The sequence below is a fragment of the Morus notabilis genome, unplaced genomic scaffold, assembly GCF_000414095.1.
Source record: "Morus notabilis unplaced genomic scaffold, ASM41409v2 Scaffold625, whole genome shotgun sequence".
Lineage (NCBI taxonomy): Eukaryota > Viridiplantae > Streptophyta > Magnoliopsida > Rosales > Moraceae > Morus > Morus notabilis.
The window spans coordinates 462,194-483,613 of NW_010357688.1; the positions used below are offsets into that span (position 1 = coordinate 462,194).

Genomic DNA, 21,420 nt, shown 5'->3' on the forward strand with positions numbered 1-21,420 from the left:
TCCCTCCACTCCTTTCCCCTTTCTTCCTTTCTTCCTTTCTTCCTTTCTCTCTCTAGAAACCTCATTTCCTTTCCATTTCCTCCTTTCTGATGTTCAATCAAATTCTTTGATCCAATTCTTTTTCGCAGATCCTTTGTTTTCTCGGATTCCAAAACAATCGTTTTCGTTCGATTCGATACTGATATCTGATTCTCGGTGTCAGATGATTAACTTAGGTTTTAGCTAGAGCTCGACCGATCGCGTTTTGGAGAAGTTGCGGCAAAATCGTAAATAACCGTCAGAACTGGGGGCGAATCAGTCTCGGTCTCACCGGGCGCCACCGTCGGGACAGGCCGGGGTGGGACTCTGGTTGTTCCTCCGCCCTAACAATGCTCCACGCGCCCACACGCTTCACTACCTCCCTCACGTTGAGTCGTCGTTGGTGAGCCGCCATACGGTCGATCAAGCTCCGCTGGCGTCGTCGTCGACCTCCATGGAAAGCTCCAGTGCCTCATCGAATTCCAATTTTGCTCCTCTCGAAGAGCCCGAGTACGTGGCGCGGTACCTGGTCGTCAAGCACTCTTGGCGTGGCCGCTACAAGCGGATCCTCTGCATTTCCAATGTGACCATTATCACCTTGGACCCCTCGACCCTCGCCGTGACGAATTCCTACGACGTCCGGAGCGATTTTGAGGGCGCTGTGCCGATAATTGGCCGCGACGACAGCTCTAATGAGTTCAATTTGAGCGTGAGAACCGACGGTCGAGGGAAATTCAAGGCCATCAAGTTCTCGTCCAGGTACAGGGCGAGTATATTGACGGAGCTGCACAGAATTAGGTGGAATAGGTTGAATGCGGTTGCAGAGTTCCCGATGCTTCATCTGCGGCGACGGAACTCGGAGTGGGTTCCCTTTGTAAGTGACTTTCTACTTTCTAAACATGCCATGTTATTGGATGTGCAGTTGATAGGTCTTTGATATAATTTTATAATTGAGTGTTTTTTTTTTTGGCCTATTTTTCATCCTCGTATTAGTAATATAGAAGTTTCTGGTTAAAGTGTATTTTTTGGTTAGCCTGTTAGCCTGTATGATATAATTCAGGCTCTTGAAGTTGCTGCGTGTATCCGTGGACTCCTTAACATTTACCCTTATTTCCTCGAATTGCCTATGAACTATTAAGTTGACGCGTCAACAAAAATTTATTACCACTCTATTTTCGGTGTTTGGCCCATAAATGAACTCGCTGCATTACCTGGTTTAGGATTTTATAGTACATGTTGGCACGTTGGGCTGGTATGACCATTGCAGGACTAAACTAATTTGATCCCTTATGCAGAAAATGAAAGTTACTTATGCAGGGGTCGAACTTCTTGACTTAAAAACTGGAGACCTCCGCTGGTGCTTAGATTTCAGAGACATGGATTCTCCTGCCATCATTTTTCTTTCTGATGCTTATGGAAACAGAAATACTGATAATGGGGGTTTTATTCTCTGCCCTTTATATGGACGAAAAAAAAAAGCCTTTAAAGCTGCTTCCGGGACCACAAATTCTGCTATCATCGCAAGTTTGGTATGACTGATATCGTGGCTCTTTAATTTAATGTGTGAAAGTAGTTTGGTTACACAATTGGATATTTTAAGATCTGCTGTCATTGCAACAATTTTGATATCTCTTTCAGCTTAGTATAGTTTCTAAGGCTAATTTTAAGTTCTTGTTGTTTGAATATGCGATTGGATCAACCTTACATAGTGCATGTTTAATGTAGACTAAAGCAGCAAAATCAATGGTTGGCTTGTCAATATCGGTGGACACTACTCAATCTTTAACAGCAGCAGACTACATAAAACGAAGGGGTACATTGTTTTAATTCCCCACCCCTCCTCTTTCCAGCTATTTTCTTCTTCCTTTTTGTTCCATTTATATATGCTTCTTCTTCGCTTAATGGTGAATGCAGCAAAAGAGGCAGTTGGAGCAGAAGAAACCCCATGTGGGGGCTGGTCTGTGACAAGGTTGAGGTCTGCTGCTCATGGAACTCAGAATATTGCTGGATTGAGTTTAGGTGTTGGCCCAAAAGGTGGACTTGGTGAGCATGGTGATGCTGTATCTCGGCAGCTTATCCTCACAAAAGTATCTCTTGTTGAAAGGCGTCCAGAGAACTATGAAGTAAGATGATGAGTTTACTCAAGCTGTCGAGGTTGGAAAAAAAAAAAGAAGACAGAAGTGATATATAGATATTTAAAGTTTATATTGTTTGATTTAGGTAGTAGCCTAAGTTAGACATAACACTTTTGCATCAATAAGACTTTTGCCTATGGTGTCCCTTTAAGCATCAAGCGTAAATTGGTTCAAAATTTACTCTACAAAATTTTTGCTTGTGTCATGCTCGCTTGTGTTGCAATTATCTGCTCAACAATAAGGGATTAAGAGTCTGTTTATGTGATGGACAGAGCATAAAAGAGTTGCCGAGTGAGTTTAGCAATATGTTTTAACATCCATTGGTTATCAGCTGTCAGTGGTCACTTGTCAATTTAGATGCTTAAATCTGCTTGGCTGGAGTTTTCACTTTCTGCAGGATGTTATGCAATGGAGAAAATCTGGAAGTAGAACTTTATGCGCATTACTTTGCTAGATAGTTTTGGTTGCGGATATGTAAGATAGATAATCAGGCTGTTTTATTTCGTTTTTTGTTTTGCTTTGCTTTGTTTTGTTTTGCTTTGCTTTGCTTTGTTTTGTTTTGTTTTGTTTTGTTTTTTGTTTTTTGTTTTTTGTTTCGTTTTTTTGTTTTTGTTTTTGTTTTTTTTTTGCTTTTTGTTTTTTTGCTGAGAAAATCCTTTGCTTGTTATCTGTCTTTTTTATGACATCAGAATCATGCTATTATTAATATTTATACTGATCTTACTCTTATCGTAAGCTTCCTACATGTGTCTGTGTTTAGATGATTGCACACACGCCCGCAGATGTACCATGTACAGCTGTATGCATATGTACTGGTTGTCACACACAAACAGGACGTTTGTGTATGATTTAGGCATTTATCCATGTTGCACGTTCATTATGCATTGGCACAAATTGAATCTACAGAATTGGTTGTATCTTTAGGATTGTCCCCCTTCTTTTTGTGGGATGTGTATGTATCTACATGTGCAGGGTTGTTAGCATAATCCCCCGTAATTTATAAAAGTTTTTGCATAACCCTTTTTCATTTTCTGGTTAAAGATGAGTTAGGAAGGAAGTATCTTTCAAGAAAAGTATTTGTTAGTGTTGATTATGTCCAAATTCCATGTGATGTGCTCATTTATAATCGTGTCATATATATTGTGCATACTTGAGGAGTTAGATCAAATGTTGAGAATTGCCACTAGATGTTTGCAGGCTGTTATTGTTCGACCTTTATCTGCGGTAAGCTCACTTGTTCGATTTGCTGAGGAGCCCCAGATGTTTGCTATTGAATTCAATGATGGATGCCCTATCCACGTAAGCATTGATTAACTTCAGTTTGCAACTTTTAGTTTTTTTTTGTTTACCTTTTTTTTTTTTTTGGGTAGAGGTTCTGATCCTTATGACATGATCTGTAGGTTTATGCCAGCACATCACGTGACAGCTTACTTGCCGCAGTTCTGGATGTGTTGCAAACAGAAGTAGGTAGATGTGTTCTCTCTTGAATATTAAGGATTTTACCAACAAGCTAAATTATGTTGCTTTCAGTCAATATTTTCCGTAATACTGTATGTGTGTGTGTTTTATGATATTTACTGTTATCATTTATTACTTTCTGTGAATATGTGGTGTGGTTGACCTCTGGTTGAATTTGTGCAGTGCCAATGTGCAGTACCAGTGTTACCAAGATTGACTCTGCCTGGTCATCGTATTGATCCTCCTTGTGGTAGAGTTCATTTACAATTTGGAAAACAAGTCTCCGGTGCTGATATGGAGAGTGCAGCCATGCATTTGAAACACCTAGCTGCAGCTGCAAAAGATGCGGTTGCTGAAAATGGTTCTATTCCTGGATCAAGAGCTAAATTGTGGCGTAGAATTAGGGAGTTTAATGCGTGTATACCCTACAGTGGTGTCCCTGCTAATATTGAAGTACCTGAGGTGACATTGATGGCCTTAATAATGATGCTTCCATCTTCACCACCTCTTCTTCCGCCTGATTCCCCCCCATTGCCTCCCCCTTCACCCAAAGCAGCTGCAACAATAATGGGCTTTGTTGGATGTTTACATAGATTGCTATCTTCAAGAAGTGCAGCTTCACATGTAATGGCTTTTCCTGCTGCTGTTGGAAGAATAATGGGTTTACTCAGAAACGGTTCCGAGGGTGTTGCTGCTGAAGCTGCTGGACTTGTTGCCGTGCTAATTGGTGGTGGGCCGGGGGATACAAATTTACTAACGGACTCTAAAGGAGAGCAACATGCCACAATCATGCACACGAAGTCAGTGTTATTTGATAATCATGACTATATTGTAATTATTGTAAATAGACTGAAGCCAATGTCTGTATCTCCTTTGCTATCAATGGCTGTTGTTGAAGTTCTTGAGGCAATGATATGTGATCCACACGGTGAAACTACTCAATACACGGTTTTTGTTGAATTGTTACGCCAAGTAGCTGGTTTGAAGCGTCGATTATTTGCATTGTTTGGACATCCTGCCGAAAGTGTCAGAGAAACTGTAGCTGTGATTATGCGTACAATTGCAGAAGAAGATGCAATTGCAGCGGAGTCTATGCGTGATGCAGCATTGCGTGATGGTGCTTTGCTCAGGCATTTGATGCACGCATTTTTTCTTCCTGCTGGTGAGAGGCGTGAGGTTAGTCGACAGCTTGTCGCTCTTTGGGCTGATTCGTACCAGCCAGCCTTGGATTTGTTATCTAGAGTTCTCCCTCCAGGGCTTGTTGCTTACTTGCACACACGTTCTGATGGAAGCCCATCAGAAGAAGGTTCTCAAGATGGATCTTTGACCAGTAGAAGACGGAGGCGTTTGCTCCAACAAAGGAGAGGTCGTGCAGGGAGAGGAATAACATCTCAGGAGCATCTACCTACTGTGGTTAATTATGAAGTGGGTGACCCAGCAAAGCAAATAAGCGTTTCTGCTTTTAAAAGTTTGGATAGTTATCAAAAGTCAGCTCCAGAGGCTAGTTATGGACAGGTTTTGACAATCCAACCTTCTATTGCTCAAACCACTGAAAATTTGACTGGTGAAATTCCCTCTACAGTGGTTTCAACAAATGATAATGCTGCTGTTTTAGCTTCAGCTGGTGTTTCATCTATGAATACACATGGGACGACTGAACTAAATGCTTCAATTTCAACTGATTCTGACATCACTATGTCTGGTTTCCAGAATACAGGCCTTCCAGCTCCTGCCCAGGTTGTCGTGGAGAATACTCCTGTGGGTTCTGGCAGGCTACTTTGTAATTGGCCTGAATTCTGGCGAGCTTTTAGCCTTGATCATAATCGTGCGGACTTGATCTGGAACGAGCGTACAAGGCAAGAATTAAGGGAGGCTTTGCAGACTGAGGTTCATAAACTAGATGTTGAGAAGGAGCGTACTGAAGATATTGTTCCTGGAGGTGCTACAATGGAGACAACATCTGGGCAAGAAAGTATGACACAAATATCTTGGAACTACTCTGAGTTCTCTGTTAGGTATCCTAGTTTATCCAAAGAGGTTTGTGTTGGTCAATATTATTTGCGTTTGCTGCTTGAGAGTGGCAGTGGTGGCAGGGCCCAGGACTTTCCTTTGCGTGATCCAGTTGCCTTCTTTAGAGCTCTTTATCATCGGTTCTTATGTGATGCAGACATAGGGCTTACTGTAAATGGTGCTGTTCCTGATGAAATGGGTGCATCAGATGATTGGTGTGATATGGGAAGATTAGATGGGTTTGGAGGAGGAGGAGGCTTCTCTGTCAGAGAACTTTGTGCAAGGGCAATGGCAATTGTATATGAACAGCATTACAAGTTGATAGGTCCTTTTGAGGGCACTGCTCATATTACAGTTCTCTTGGATAGGACAGATGATAGAGCTTTGAGGCACCGGCTTCTTCTTCTCTTGAAGGTAAACTGGGATTCAGTGCTCTTTTTCCATTCTAAATAAATATTGGCTTCATATGAAGCTACATGTGTGCTATGTATCACCATATTCTGGTCTGAGAATTGGTCTAGTTGAAGCACACTGACTTATGTTGCAAAATCCTAGTTTTCTGTTGTCAGCATTCTCTTAATGTTCTGTCGTTTGCCTTCTCATATTATATAATATAATCAGCAAACGTCAAAATTTCATTAGTTTAGATTAATCTCTCCTTGTTTATGTTCGTGCTGCTTGTTGTCTTGTCTTGGGAAACTGTTATCCTCTTTTATACTATAGCCAATTGCCAGACCTAAGTTTTCTTAATGAAAAAGTGGTGTGTTCTACTGGGGTTAGTCAAAAGGACCTGATCATGGAATTCGTACATAATTGCAGTCTTTGAATGCAATAGACAATAATTACTCTACATATGTACTAAGAGATTTTAGTACTGTTAAAAAAAAAGACAATAATTTGCGTTAAATTGCAGGCTTTAATGAAGGTCTTATCAAATGTTGAGGCTTGCGTTTTGGTTGGTGGGTGTGTATTAGCTGTTGATCTGCTGACTGTGGTTCATGAAGCATCAGAAAGGACCGCTATTCCTTTGCAGTCTAATCTGATTGCTGCTACTGCTTTTATGGAACCACTTAAGGAATGGATGTTTATAGACAAGAATGGAGCAGAAATTGGACCCGTGGAGAAGGATGCTATAAGAAGATTCTGGTCAAAGAAGGCAATTGATTGGACGGCACGATGCTGGGCTTCGGGGATGGTAGATTGGAAGAGGTTGCGGGATATTCGTGAACTACGTTGGGCATTATCTGTTCGAGTTCCAGTTCTCACTCCAGCTCAGGTGATGTACTTTATACATGTAACTTAATACTGGTATTCAACATACTTGGCAGCATGGTTGCTGTGGTTTATGGTTTGGTTCTATACATGTTTTGGACTGCAGTTGCACCTCTTTCTGGTTATGCTTACGAGTCTTGTTCATTCAATAATTATTGTTAATATGGAAAGAGTTGATTTTTCTGTTCAGGTCCCAGAAAGCAGCTGGGATCTTTAATTCTTAACTGTCATTCTATGTGCTAGATAAGGTTGCATTTTATACAGTTACGAATTTCTCTTATGCAGAAGCATTTTTCGCTCTTTTTTTGCTGTTATACTTTTGGATGATGCATCTAACATGTTAACTTTTGAATTCAGGTGGGAGAGGCTGCATTATCCATATTACATAGCATGGTATTTGCGCATTCAGATTTAGATGATGCAGGAGAGATAGTTACTCCAACTCCTAGGGTGAAACGGATCTTGTCAAGTCCACGTTGCCTTCCACATATTGCACAGGTGATTTGCAGACTTTAATTAATGTATGGACTTTAATTCATGTTAGTGCTAACCAGTTCTATTTTTCTGATAGTTGTTCTGTTATACTTTTCTTATTAAAAAAAGCAACTGATTGATCAAATGTTAGGAATATTGGGTCTTTCTTTGTTTTTTACTGTGGATATAGGATACGTTATTTTTCTTAGTTTCTCAATCTTATTTTCCCAATAAATTTAGGCTATGCTTTCTGGGGAACCAAGTATTGTGGAGGCTGCCTCTTCTTTGCTGAAAGCTAATGTTACTAGAAACCCAAAGGCCATGATTCGTCTATATAGCACTGGTGCATTTTATTTTGCTCTGGCATACCCTGGATCAAATCTCCTTTCAATTGCCCAACTCTTCTCTGTAACTCATGTCCATCAAGCGTTTCATGGCGGTGAGGAAGCTGCGGTATCATCTTCATTGCCGCTGGCAAAGCGTAGTGTTTTGGGTGGCCTTCTTCCTGAATCCTTGTTGTATGTATTGGAGCGTAGTGGTCCAGCTGCATTCGCAGCTGCAATGGTTTCTGATTCTGATACCCCAGAGATTATATGGACTCACAAAATGCGAGCTGAAAATCTAATTTGTCAGGTACTTAAGAACTTTAGATACTGCAAACACTCTCGTGCATTATATTAAGTATGCTGTACAGCATTAAAACGTAGTTTTGACATATTTTCTTACAGCTTTAATTGTAAACTGGAACTTCTTCCCTCCCTCACAGGTCTTGCAGCATCTTGGTGACTTCCCCCAGAAATTGTCACAGCACTGCCATACTCTGTATGAATATGCTCCTATGCCACCAGTGACGTATCCGGAGCTACGAGATGAAATGTGGTGTCACCGTTATTACCTGCGGAATTTATGTGATGAAATTCGGTTTCCGAATTGGCCTATTGTTGAGCATGTTGAGTTTCTGCAGTCATTACTGGTAATGTGGCGTGAAGAGTTGACAAGAAGGCCCATGGATCTCTCTGAAGAAGAAGCTTGCAAGATATTAGAAATATCCTTGGAAGATGTATCTAGTAATGATGGCAGTAAGAAGCATTCCTTAGAAATTGGTGACGAGGTATCAAGCATATCTAAGCAGATTGAGAACATTGATGAAGAGAAACTTAAACGACAATATAGAAAACTTGCCATGAAGTACCATCCTGACAAAAATCCTGAAGGAAGGGAAAAGTTTCTTGCTGTGCAGAAAGCTTATGAGCGCCTTCAGGTAAATTTGGTCCAGAGTGTTTAATCTAAATTGTACTTGCCAAAGTCTCTAAGGTGTGTTTGTATGGTACCAAAGGATGGATATTTACTTAAAAATCTCTAGGAATTTTACCCTAAATTAACTGGTTTTGTGTGTGTGTGTGTGTGTGCGGAAAATATCAGTTGGGTACCCCGTGGTTTAGCACTTTATCAAAATAGGTTCCCATGTTCTTGGGAAATCCTGTTTGGTCACCCTGTCATTTAAGCTGTATCCGGGACTGGGTGCTCCATGCCCATTTTTTGGGACATAAAATGACGGTTTTCCCTTCCCATATGTGTGCGTGTGTATTTTCTCTAATAGGCCTGTGGTTGATATATTGCACCTTGAATTAATTTGATGTTGACATTATCTACATTATAGATCTTTTTGCTTGCTGTGTTCCTTAATCCATATCTTGTGTCTTTTGAACTTTGAGGGATCTTTTTTGTGTTTTTGTGCGTCTATGCTCATCCTTTTTTTCTTACAATTGCAGCAATGCAATGATCTTCTGTAGTGATAGTAATATACATCTTGTGACTGACTGGAAATGGTTTCCTAATGGTAAAATAAAAAACTCTGAGCTGTATGTGGTAAATCTTCTAATATATCGAATACATAAAAAAAAAAAAAAACAAAAAAAAAAGAAAAGAAAAGAGCTGTCGAGTTCTAGTTTCAGGTATCCAGAAAAAATAAGTTCCACTTTTAGCTTGTTTCAAGTTTTCTTACCCTCTAAGTATGATTGTTACAGGCCACCATGCAAGGCTTGCAAGGTCCTCAGCCTTGGCGGTTGTTACTTCTGTTGAAAGGGCAGTGTATCTTGTACAGGCGATATGGAGATCTGCTGGAGCCATTTAAATATGCTGGTTATCCCATGTTGCTCAATGCAGTTACTGTTGACCAGGATGATAGCAATTTTCTTTCCTCGGATAGAGCACCACTCTTGGTTGCAGCCTCAGAGCTTATTTGGCTAACGTAAAATTCTTGTGTCAGCCGTTTGATTTTTCTGGTTTCATTTGTATTGACATAATCAGCCGTAACTTTCTGTGATTTTTTCATTTTTTTAGGTGTGCATCGTCTTTGTTAAATGGTGAAGAACTTGTAAGGGATGGTGGGATTCAACTTATTGCTAATCTTCTTTCACGTTGTATGTGCGTAGTTCAGCCAACTACTCCTGCAAATGAACCAGCGGCCATCATTGTTACAAATGTGATGCGGACTTTTTGTGTATTGAGTCAGTTTGAGAGTGCAAGGGCTGAAGTACTTGAATATTCTGGACTGGTTGATGACATTGTGCACTGTTCTGAACTTGAGCTTGTACCTGCAGTAGTTGATGCTGCTCTCCAGACTATTGCCAATGTTTCTGTGTCCTCTGAATTGCAGGATGCCTTAATAAAGGCTGGGGTCTTATGGTAAGTAGCTTATTTTCTTAGATTCTTCTTATTGGCTTGCATGTTTGGTCTATTAATTCTAATAGTTGTTCTCTCGATCTCCTCTAGTTGATTTGTCTAAATATCCTGTAAGAACAACCACTTATTATCTGCAATTGTTTCTGGTAATTATTTATCTGCAATTAACGGATGGTATGTATAGTTATTTACAAATACAACAGCTCCTGCATTATTGTATTGAGGTCTCAACTTGTTGTGTAAATTTGGTTTATTTAGGTACCTTTTACCCTTGCTGCTCCAATATGACTCAACAGCAGAGGAATCTGATACGACAGAGTCACATGGTGTGGGAGCTAGTGTACAAATAGCGAAAAATATGCATGCTGTGCGTGCATCCCTGGCCCTATCACGTCTTACTGGTTTGTGCAGTGATGAGAATTCAACACCTTATAATCAGGCTGTAGCTGATGCCCTCAGAGCTTTGCTGACTCCTAAACTTGCAAGTATGTTAAAGGATCATGTACACAAAGATCTGTTGTCCAGATTGAACACCAATCTTGAGTCTCCTGAGGTATTTTTTTTTCCTAATATATTTTAGCGTTTTTTGTTGGTAAAATATACAGGTGCTTGTTAATGTTGTTGAATGGTAGGATGTTCATCCGCCTGCTTTAGGGACAAATTTTAAGTGAACTCTGGATTTTCATCGGCAACTTTCTTGTAAAATTTCATATCTTCTATCTTATTAAAACTATAAAGTTTTCAGCTACTATTGTTTCTGTGTGATATAACACTGCATTGAACGCTGAAGATTTATAGATAAGGGTTGAGAAAAGGTCGTGAATCTAATGGTACTTAGCTCTAGGAGATCGTGTGTATCACTTTAACAGTTGGCATCGTCCAGTGGCATGGTTCCATGAGCTATGTCCAGACATATGGTCAATTGATATGCATAAAATTAGTTATTGCAAGGTGTTCATTATCTTCTTGCATGACAGAAAATACTATATGGATATCTCATGAGCTTCATTCAGCTTTTTCTTTTTCAACTCTATGTGGTTGTAGATTATCTGGAACTCTTCAACACGAGCAGAACTCTTGAAATTTGTGGATCAGCAGCGTGCAAGTCAGAGTCCTGATGGTTCATATGACTTGAAAGAGACACTTGATTTTATGTATAAGGCGCTATCTAAAGAACTCTATGTTGGCAATGTTTACTTGAGGGTCTACAATGATCAGCCAGAATTTGAGATCAGTGAACCAGAGACTTTCTGTGTTGCTCTGGTTGATTTTATCTCATATTTGGTGCGCAATCCAAGTGCTGCAGATTCTGGTGTCCAGGAAAAAACAAATCTTAGCGGCTCATCTGATGAGACTTCTGACCATCCCAATGATGTTGCTGGCGGGCTAGTTAGTGGACAGAATCCTGATGATTCTTTGTCCGAATCTGCTGGACATTTGGCAGAGAAAGAAGAATTTGAATTGGTTAAGAACCTCAGATTTGCACTGACCTCTCTTCAGGTATGTTGCTTAGTTATATATAGATTGTCCATTCTATGATGTCCTCTCTTTTATTTTATTTTATTTTATTTTTATTTATTTATTTATTTATTTTTAAAGATAAGAAGTTTGTCTCTTCATTTGCAGAACGTACTCACAAGCAATCCAAATTTGGCATCAATATTTTCTACGAAAGACAAACTATTGCCACTTTTTGAATGCTTTTCTGTGACTGTGGCATCAGAAAGTAACATTCCTCAGCTTTGTCTTAGCGTGTTGTCACTCTTGACAAAGCATGCTCCCTGCTTGGAGGCCATGGTTGCAGATGGATCTAGTCTTCTTCTTTTGTTACAAATGCTGCACTCTTCCCCAAGTTGTCGTGAAGGTGCTCTTCACGTTCTTTATGCATTGGCAAGCACTGCTGAACTTGCTTGGGCAGCTGCCAAGCACGGTGGAGTAGTCTACATTCTTGAGCTTCTGCTACCTTTGCAGGGTAAAGAATTTTTATTCTCTTTATTTATTTATTTATTTTTTTCTCAAGGTTAGAGTTTGCTGATAGAACTGTTCTTGCGCAGAAGAAATTCCCTTGCAGCAAAGAGCTGCGGCAGCCTCTTTGTTAGGGAAGCTTGTTGGACAACCAATGCATGGGCCGAGAGTTTCTATAACACTAGGAAGGTTTCTTCCTGATGGATTGGTATCAGTTATTCGGGATGGTCCTGGTGAGGCTGTAGTTGCTGCCCTTGAGCAAAGTACAGAAACACCAGAACTTGTATGGACACCAGCAATGGCAGCTTCTTTATCTGCACAAATTTCAACTATGGCGTCAGAGTTATACCGTGAACAGAGGAAAGGTCGTGTCCTTGACTGGGATGTCCCTGAGCAGGCATCTGGTCAACAAGAGATGAGAGACGAACCACAGGTATCACCTAGTTTTATTTTTATTTTTTATTTTTATAGATTTTATTGCATCTTCTTGTTCAAATTGATTTAATTTCAAAGTGCATGCAGGTCGGTGGAATCTATGTTAGGTTATTCTTGAAAGATCCTAAATTTCCTCTTAGAAATCCAAAGAGATTCTTGGAAGGACTACTTGATCAGTATTTACAATCAATTGCTGCCAGCCATTATAACTCGCAAGCTGTTGACCCAGAACTTTCTTTGCTTCTTTCCGCGGCTTTGGTTTCATTATTGCGAGTGCACCCTGCACTTGCAGATCATGTTGGGTATCTTGGATATGTGCCCAAGCTTGTGGCTGCTGTGGCTTATGAAGGAAGACGAGAAACAATGTCATCGGGTGAGGTGAGCAATGGCAATTATGCAGACAGAACGGATGAACCTGAGGACGGATCAACACAACCTGTACAAACACCACAAGAACGTGTACGCCTTAGCTGTTTACGTGTCTTACATCAACTTGCAGCTAGTACTACGTGTGCTGAAGCTATGGCAGCAACTAGTGCAGGAACACCTCAGGTAGGTCACATATTATTCGTAATTTCACGTCCTATACGGTTTCCCATGCATTTAATCAATCTGCTTTTGCACATTTCTTCATTTTTGGAAGATTAAAGAATTACTGAATTTTACATGACTACCTGACAGAAATAATACTATTTTGGAATTCACCTCTCTCTCTCTCTCTCTCTCTCTCTCTCTCTCTCTCTCTGACTTGATTTAATTAAAACATATCATCAAATGGTGTTGTTGATTCAGTCGTAAGATCTCATACTCAACATTCAATCTCACGCGAATAATACGTTCTTTTATCTTCTTTTTTATATGCTTCAGGTTTGTTTTTGTGCTATTCTGCATATCAGAGTATCTGCAAGTTCTACTAGTAATAAATCCTCCATTAAGAGACAATAATAAGTAGTTGATCTTGATTCTTTTCATAGAGCATTCTCCATAGATATTACTTTCCAATGGGCTTAGTCATTTTTAATGCTGGTGTCTTTTTATACTAATCCTCTTCTTTGCCCTTGTTTATTTTGTTTTTAGGTTGTTCCTCTTCTGATGAAAGCTATAGGGTGGCAAGGTGGAAGTATACTAGCACTTGAGACACTTAAACGTGTTGTGGTTGCTGGAAATCGAGCTAGGGATGCACTTGTTGCACAAGGACTCAAGTGAGTAACATTCATTATCATGTGTATGAGCGAACAAGTAATAGAGGGGTTGAACACCTGTAAAGGCATGCATATATCCTCTTTCGAACTTAAAATGTTTTCTGATAATGTATACTCATGGGAGTTACTACATGGGGCAGGGTGGCAAATATGCTTTGATTCAGAATAATTTTACAATAAATTATTTAAAAAATTTATCTTCTGTTCTGTGCAATGATAATATGAACATGAACCTTGTAGGGTCGGCCTTGTTGAAGTGCTGCTTGGCCTTCTGGATTGGAGAGCTGGCGGAAAGAATGGTCTTTGCTCTCAGATGAAGTGGAACGAATCTGAATCATCGATTGGCAGGGTGCTTGCAATTGAGGTTAGAAAACATTCACATTTAGAGTGCCATGCTAACTGTAAAAGAAAAAAGGCGCCATGTTTACTTCTTTCTGATGTTATGGTAATTGTTTCCTAAATTCATAATTTCTCACATCACATCATCAATTCTCTCATCATAATTGACATTGTTCTTTTTTGTTTTCTATTTCTCCTTTTTTCTGCAATTTCTTTTAGAATAGGAGGTTATATGGCTAGAATTTAAAGTTAAGTTTCTCCAAATACTGTACTTTGCCAACTAGCTATCTTACACTTGTTTCCAAAAATGGGAGTTTTATGAATTACAGTTGCCGGTTATTGTCTGCAGATTGGGAGACTTTGTCTTGACAGTATCTTTCATGTTAGGAAATTTAACAGCATATAATATAAGGAAAAATGGATTTTTATATTTTGTGCTTGACTTCTTTACCTCTTCAAACGCTTTTTGGTTGCACACAAGTTCTGTTAGGACTTCTTTATACCTTCCCCTCCTCAATTTGTATCCGTTTTTATTTCTTCATTTGATCAATAAAAAATTGTTCCTAAATATTATGAATCCAGGTTTTGCATGCATTTGCAACGGAGGGAGCCCACTGCACTAAAGTTCGTGATATATTAGATGCCTCAGATGTAAGTATAAATCTAGCCTATGAATTTTGCATGAGTGCTTATATTATTGATGTTCTATTCATTTTTTTTTAATAGTTTTTAATCTACTAGCCTGAATGACTATATCCATTAAAGGCCTTTCTCAATATATGCGAGTTCTTGAATATATGAAATCAATGCAAGTTCACATTTTAGTCTTGGGATTTTTTTTTTCCCCCCAAGGTTGAACTACTTATAAAATTGTGAGCCGTAGTCCCGTTTAGTTCCTTTCTTTTTACGTAAAAATTAGCTTCAACTTCAAACTGAGTACAGAATAGACCTACAATTTTCAAATTTTGCTGATGAAATTGTTGTTATTCTGTTATTGACAGGTTTGGAGTGCGTATAAAGACCAGAAGCATGATCTCTTCCTCCCTTCAAGTGCTCAATCTGCTGCCGCTGGAGTAGCGGGGCTAATCGAGAATTCATCATCGAGACTCACTCATGCCCTTACAGCTCCTCCATCACAGCCTAGTTTATCGAAACCTCCTGCTTCAACGACATCTAACTCCAACGGAAGACCAGATCAGCTTTCGTAGTACACGGAATATAGAGATATGGTAATGAGGCAGTTGCTGAAGCTGCATAAAATACTCTGTATAGCACACTGTACAGTTTTATCACTTTTTTTCCCCCCGTCTGCTCATACTTTCACATGTGAGTAGCTTTTTTGATTCGTATAAGAAAAGGGAAAAGAGGAGAGCCATTCGTTTACATGTAAAGATTACTTTGTGCCTTGTACATTAAGTAAGCAGTTGCCAATTTGCTATATAAAAGAAGTGAGGTGATTTTGTGTGATTTCATCGTGGCAACTTTTCTTTCTTATGTTGCATGTCTTTCCTGAAAATTGTCTGTAATTGGCTTTTGCATTTTAATAAACTTTGACGAATTTCTTAAGGTAGAATTCATACATTTTGTCTTTGCCTTCATCTTCCTTTTCTTCTCCTCATGGAGTTATGGACCAATGCAATTATACTCATAAAAGCTTTAAGCGGACCTTTTTATCTCTCTCATTAAGTTGCATTTTGAAATATTCATAGAAGATTTGTAAATGCAATAAAGCGAGAACGTATTTTTTTGTCTTCGAAATGGAAAATATTTTAAGTAGCTTAATAATAATGTTTTTAACGACATTAAATTTTAAGTTTTGTTAAATAGCAACACAATTAAGTCATCAATTCCAGTCTTATCACACCTTACAAAGAAAAAAAAAAAAAAAAAAAAAAAACTTATCTTTATTATCATAATTTGACAGAGACTTGTGCAACTCTGTAATATATTACAAAGAGTTCTTACCGGGAAAGGATGGTAATCTATTAGTACATAGCAAAAATTAAAGTATTGAGCGTACTAACCAATATTTCTAAGGCCGGTAATTCGAGTAGCGACACGACGACACGACTCGAAATCTGCATGAAGTTAGTGGATTTAGATTTACTATAAATGAATTTGGGTCATTATCGAGTTTACACAATTAACACGATTAATAAATGAGTTGGATTAAGATTGACCTCCTGACACGAAATGACACGATTAACTATGTGTGTTATTTACAATATAATGATATGTGATATAACATGAAAGTTTATGTGACATATTAAATATAAATAATGTGAATTTTAATATTTATAGGTAAAATTCATTTATTTTTCTTAAAAGAAAAGATAAATTGACTAATAAACATGTTAAATATGTATAAACCGTGTTAAATAATGCATTATTATAATAGTTATTTATTCAATATATTAATTTAAACGGGTTATACAGCTTGATACAAATAACACGATTAATAAATGAATCGTGTTTGGGTTGACATTCTAACACATTTAATAACCAAATCTTATTTGAATTGATATTTTCTGACACAATTAATAAACGATGTGACACAAAAACGATTCACTAATAAAAATTACCACCGTTAAATATTTCCAACGAGCCATTGTCCCACAAAAATAATAATAAATATAATAAAAGAACCGTTGCCTCAATTTCCATTATATTAGACCATCTCCAAGTTTTAAATGTCTTCCAAAACTGTCATAGCTACTAGCACTTGGAAATAAATGGGGATGTCATCGAGAATGTAAAATCAAGAAAATTAAATATCCTGCCTTTTATCGGGACATGGAATCCCATTTCTCAATGCATTCACAAGGAAACAAGTCAACAATATTACACCCTATTAGATATTTAGATGTCTATTTTATCATGTTGAATGTCAAATTTTTTTTTTTTTTTCAATAAATGAATGTCAGTGTTACATGACCATCGCCTTTGTATATCACAATTCACGAAGCACTAGACGATTATGGAGATTAGTGTTGGTTACTCAATTCAATCAAAAAAATACAAGGGCGGGAAGCTTATAAATACCTAGCTTACCTAACTCTTGCAACCCCAAAAACAGAGGAAGAAAACAATCATAGAGGTAGAAAAGAGAAAGGTATACCATTCTCCTAGCATTCAATTAGAATCAACAAAAAAGTGAAAATGAGAATCAACAAGAAGATCTTGGTGTTTTGCATGGTGACGGTCTCATTAGCCGTGGCATCGATGGGAACTATGGCGGACGACGAGAAGGATTGTGCCGACCAGCTCGGAAACCTTGCGTCTTGCATTCCATTTGTGAGCGGCACCGCCAAAAAGCCGACGCCGGAGTGCTGCGAAGACACCCGGAAAGTGAAGGAAACCAAGCCCAAGTGCTTGTGTGTTCTCATCAAGGAGAGTACTGACCCTTCCGTGGGCCTCCCTATCAACACCACTTTGGCTCTTCAAATGCCCTCGGCTTGCAACATTGACGCCAAAGTCTCTGATTGCCCTAGTAATGTCTCACATTAGTAACACTCCTTTGTTAATGCAAAACCAATTATGTCATTATTAGAAAATTGCCATTAAGTTTGATGCATAGAACTTCCATGAACAATACTAAGGGGCACCAGCAGCCATTAACAGAGAGTGTATGAGCCACATATGGGACCCACACTATTACTTGTGATACTAACACCAATGCTTACCCCACGCATTTTTCAACTTGTAGAATCTCAATGCATTCTCACAAAACAAAATTGTAGCATAAAGGTTTTGAATGAAAATGTAGGACAAACACATACACTAATAAAATATTGCTTGAAAATTTACATGCATTGTAGTAATTTTGTTGATGTTGGTATAATACATATTGTTTTCAGGTATATTAAATCTCCCACCAAACTCTCCTGACGCCAAGATTTTCAGCGAAGCAGATCCAGATTCCACTACGTCCTCAACAACCGATTCACCAAAAACTTCAGTTTCTACTTCATCAGGCTCGGCATCACCGTCATCTTCTTCATCTTCGTCATCTGGGTCCGATTCAAAGCCAGCCCCAAACAGCAACGATGGAGAAAAATCCAAGTTAATTGAGACAGGAACTTTGTTGGTGGTGATGATGGTTTCTACGGCGTTGATGTGCGCTTGACGAAATAATTTCCAAAAATGTGGTTATTCTGGTTCTTACCAGATTGTTACCCTTTTGGGATTTTATCACAACAATAATAGGCAGGGATTATTTGTCTTTGTAAGTTTGCTAGGTTCTCAATAAGTACAAAATTAAAAAAAAAAAAAAAAATAGAAAGTTTCAAGTTTTAGTTAATTACTTTTTGTGAGGAAGTGGCCCTGCCATTTGTATCAGTACTACAAAAAAACTCTTTCGAGAATACAATGTTTCAGAGAGAGATTAATTTGCTGGGCTATAGTATCCAAAAACAAGGTTGAAAGTGACCTAGTTAAGCTATTAAAGTTTCTTTTGTGTAAAAAAAAAAAAAAAAAAAAAAAAAAGTTTTTTTTGCTGGGCTATATTTTTCAGGAATCTCTAATTTTCGAGAATACAATGTTTCAGAGAGAGATTAATTTGCTGGGCTATAGTATCCAAAAACAAGGTTGAAAGTGACCTAGTTAAGCTATTAAAGTTTCTTTTGTGTAAAAAAAAAAAAAAAAAAAAAAAAAGTTTCTTTTGCTGGGCTATACTTTTCAGGAATCTCTAATTTGTATTTGTTATGCTTCATTATTTGCTTATATTGCATAATAATTAACGGTTTTAGATTTCTGTGTGTAGGGAGGAGTCCTTTATTTTACTAATACACCTTGTAAAACATTGGTTGCCTCCGTATAACACTAATCTGAAAACTGCACAGAATATTCCAATCAAACAGACAAAAGGAGATATAAAATGAGGGTAAGTCTTTAAGTGTTAATAAAATAATATTAACATATTATGCAACCGCCTTTATTTTACCTCGTATTTAAAATTTAAGGATTTGTACGTGGAGGGATCATAGATATTATGCATACTTTTATGTTTACTACATTTGGAAGGTACATGATTTATAAGATTTTCTGAACTAGAATATAATAATCAGTTGAGACTTGTGTTCTAAAAGCAATAGGCTAATAATGCGTTACTTGTTGTCTCGCTTTGCAGATAATGAGGGTGCTATGAGCGGCCATATATATAGGGAGGGAGGGAATTAAGTGCGTGAAAAGGGAACAGAACAGAACCACAGCGGTGGCGATGGTCTTATTTTTTCAATTAAGGCTTGTCATAGCATGCTCATATATGCTTATGCTTAGGCATGGTTCATTTCACCGATTCAATTTTAAAATTTGAGTTTTGCTACAGTAAAAAACTCTAAAAAATAATCATTTAATTTTTTTACTATAATTAAATTCTCACATAAAGTCACATATTAACTCGAATTAAAAACTCAAATTAACGAACTAAACAAGCCATTAGTTTATGATTTGATTCTCCCTGTAATTGCTTTATTTCTTTTGTACTTTAGTTTCATCCCTGTAATTGCGATTTTTCTGTGACGCGCACGTAGCACTTAAATATTGCACTTGTGCAGCTACCCGCGCCTAAAGTAGTGTTGCAAGCCATTTTGTTTTCACCTTTTTCTTATTTTCCACTTTGATTTGGCTCCACAACTTCATTAGAGTTTTGTTGTGGGAGATATTCTTTCGGATATTCTATGGAGTGGGTGCCTTCTTAGGCCTTTTCCCCTCCTTTCTTTTGTAGTTCTCGCGTGTTTTGCGCTCTTTCAATATATGCAGTCGTTTAACCAAAATTGTCCTATTATTACCTTCAAAAGGCAACCAAAAAAAAAAAAAAATTGTCCTATTTTTTGTTGTGCTTGCTATTGTGTTCATCATTATTAGTTGTGTGCTCACCGTTATTTGCGGAGTCACATGCATGAAAAATATACGCTTTCAAGGTCATAAGATTCTTAATAGACAATTTCATATGGGAGATTTAACGTTCATTATTTCGACCAAATTAAGGATTCGATGATGAATAACGAGTAAATTAAGGATTTGATCATTATAACTAACTTTGTTATTTGACTAATACTTCAAATTGAGGATTTGATCATGATAATTAACTTTGTTATTGATCATGATAATAACTTTGTTAAGTTGACCAAGTTAGATCTTTAGTATTAATATCCGAATCTTAGAACTAATACTTCAGTCATGTTTTCACAGTGCAATAGGCCACTTAAATAATTATCATATATCATGTATATATTATGATTCATATTGAAGAAGGTGTAATTCGTTGTATTATAGGCTTTAGCTATGTAAAGACATATAGTACTTCAATGTTCTCTCTGCTCAATGTTCTCTCTGCGGGAGTTTGATTCCTCAATGTGATCAACTTAAACAAACTCTACTCATCCTAGTTTAATTGTTAACCCTTGTTTATTATCTAGTCAAAACGATTTATTACTTTGTCTGCTAGCTTCATCTTCTTTATTAACTTCTCACACTAAATTTCTGCTTAGTAATTCAATTGGAATAAATATTTTAACAGTTACTCTAATATTTATCCATCAATGAGTATTATTATTTTAACCGTAAGATATTAATCTGATAGTTATAATTAATTAGATAGTTAATAAAAAAATTTATAACAATTAATGAGATTGATTCTTATCACACCACATCGTTAAATTTTTATATTTAAAGTGACCATTAATAGAACGTAACAATTAAAAATTCGTACCATTATTATGAAAGTAACGTTCTAAATAAAATGCGGTTACTAACCGCCGGTTAGCCTGGAAAATGAAAAACTCCAAAAGATGCGATAAAATAGGAAAACGACAGAACCTAATATGTGGAAAAGGAAAGTTACAGGATAAACGTCAACAGCCTAAAAAGAACATCCATTTTGAAAATTCGAGATCATCATTAAAACAAGAGCAACAATAAAGAACGACAACCCTTAACTACATAAATGTAAGCGACAACAAACCACATAACGACAATAAGTAAAAAAGGAAACGACAATGAATAAAACAATAAATACGAAAATATGACATTATCGAGTTGATAAACGCATTTAGGCGAATGACATCAACAGGTAAAACTAGGGGAACAAAAATTCTTACGATAGCCTGAGGAAAAAGCAATTAAAATAAAAGTGACTTAAGAAAACGACAATAAAATGGAAAAGCCATATAATCTGGATTGGCGGATGGCATAATAATACACGAATAACTACAGTCAAGTACTAGGCAAAGACAAAAACTTTAAATGAGATTGAGAAAACTAGAAGATTTTGAAAAACGACAATAAAGTTTGAAGCTATAGGCCCGTTTAGTTCGATGATTCGAGTTTTTAATTTAAGTTGAGATGTGATTTTATATGTGAGCTTTTTATTATAATAAAAATGTTAAATGTGACTATTTATGAGAGCTTTTTATTATAACAAAACT

General features: G+C 37.6%; 2 protein-coding genes across 3 annotated transcripts; both read left to right on the forward strand.

Annotated features, from left to right (window-relative positions):
* Positions 1 to 25: 25 nt before the first annotated feature.
* Positions 26 to 15,531, forward strand: LOC21403741 (dnaJ homolog subfamily C GRV2). 2 transcript variants are annotated; one of them, XM_024174026.1, is made up of 22 exons: positions 26 to 892; positions 1,314 to 1,547; positions 1,744 to 1,831; positions 1,933 to 2,141; positions 3,351 to 3,452; positions 3,554 to 3,616; positions 3,795 to 6,035; positions 6,535 to 6,897; positions 7,251 to 7,391; positions 7,608 to 8,000; positions 8,134 to 8,628; positions 9,395 to 9,618; positions 9,711 to 10,055; positions 10,311 to 10,605; positions 11,097 to 11,552; positions 11,679 to 12,024; positions 12,107 to 12,450; positions 12,540 to 13,004; positions 13,530 to 13,654; positions 13,895 to 14,018; positions 14,576 to 14,644; positions 14,995 to 15,531. In XM_024174026.1, exons 1-22 carry the CDS (start codon positions 473 to 475, stop codon positions 15,199 to 15,201), a joined length of 7,749 nt encoding a protein of 2,582 aa, XP_024029794.1. In that variant the 5' UTR covers positions 26 to 472; the 3' UTR covers positions 15,202 to 15,531. The 2 variants fall into 2 exon arrangements, with proteins under 2 accessions (XP_024029794.1, XP_024029797.1); XM_024174029.1 differs by lacking the exons at positions 26 to 892; positions 1,314 to 1,547; positions 1,744 to 1,831 and having other exon boundaries at positions 1,997 to 2,141; positions 3,341 to 3,452.
* A 1,621-nt stretch (positions 15,532 to 17,152) lies between these two features.
* LOC21403742 (protein YLS3) lies at positions 17,153 to 18,180 on the forward strand. The gene is made up of 2 exons (XM_010090577.2): positions 17,153 to 17,483; positions 17,851 to 18,180. Exons 1-2 carry the CDS (start codon positions 17,153 to 17,155, stop codon positions 18,117 to 18,119), a joined length of 600 nt encoding a protein of 199 aa, XP_010088879.1. The 3' UTR covers positions 18,120 to 18,180.
* Positions 18,181 to 21,420: the final 3,240 nt, after the last annotated feature.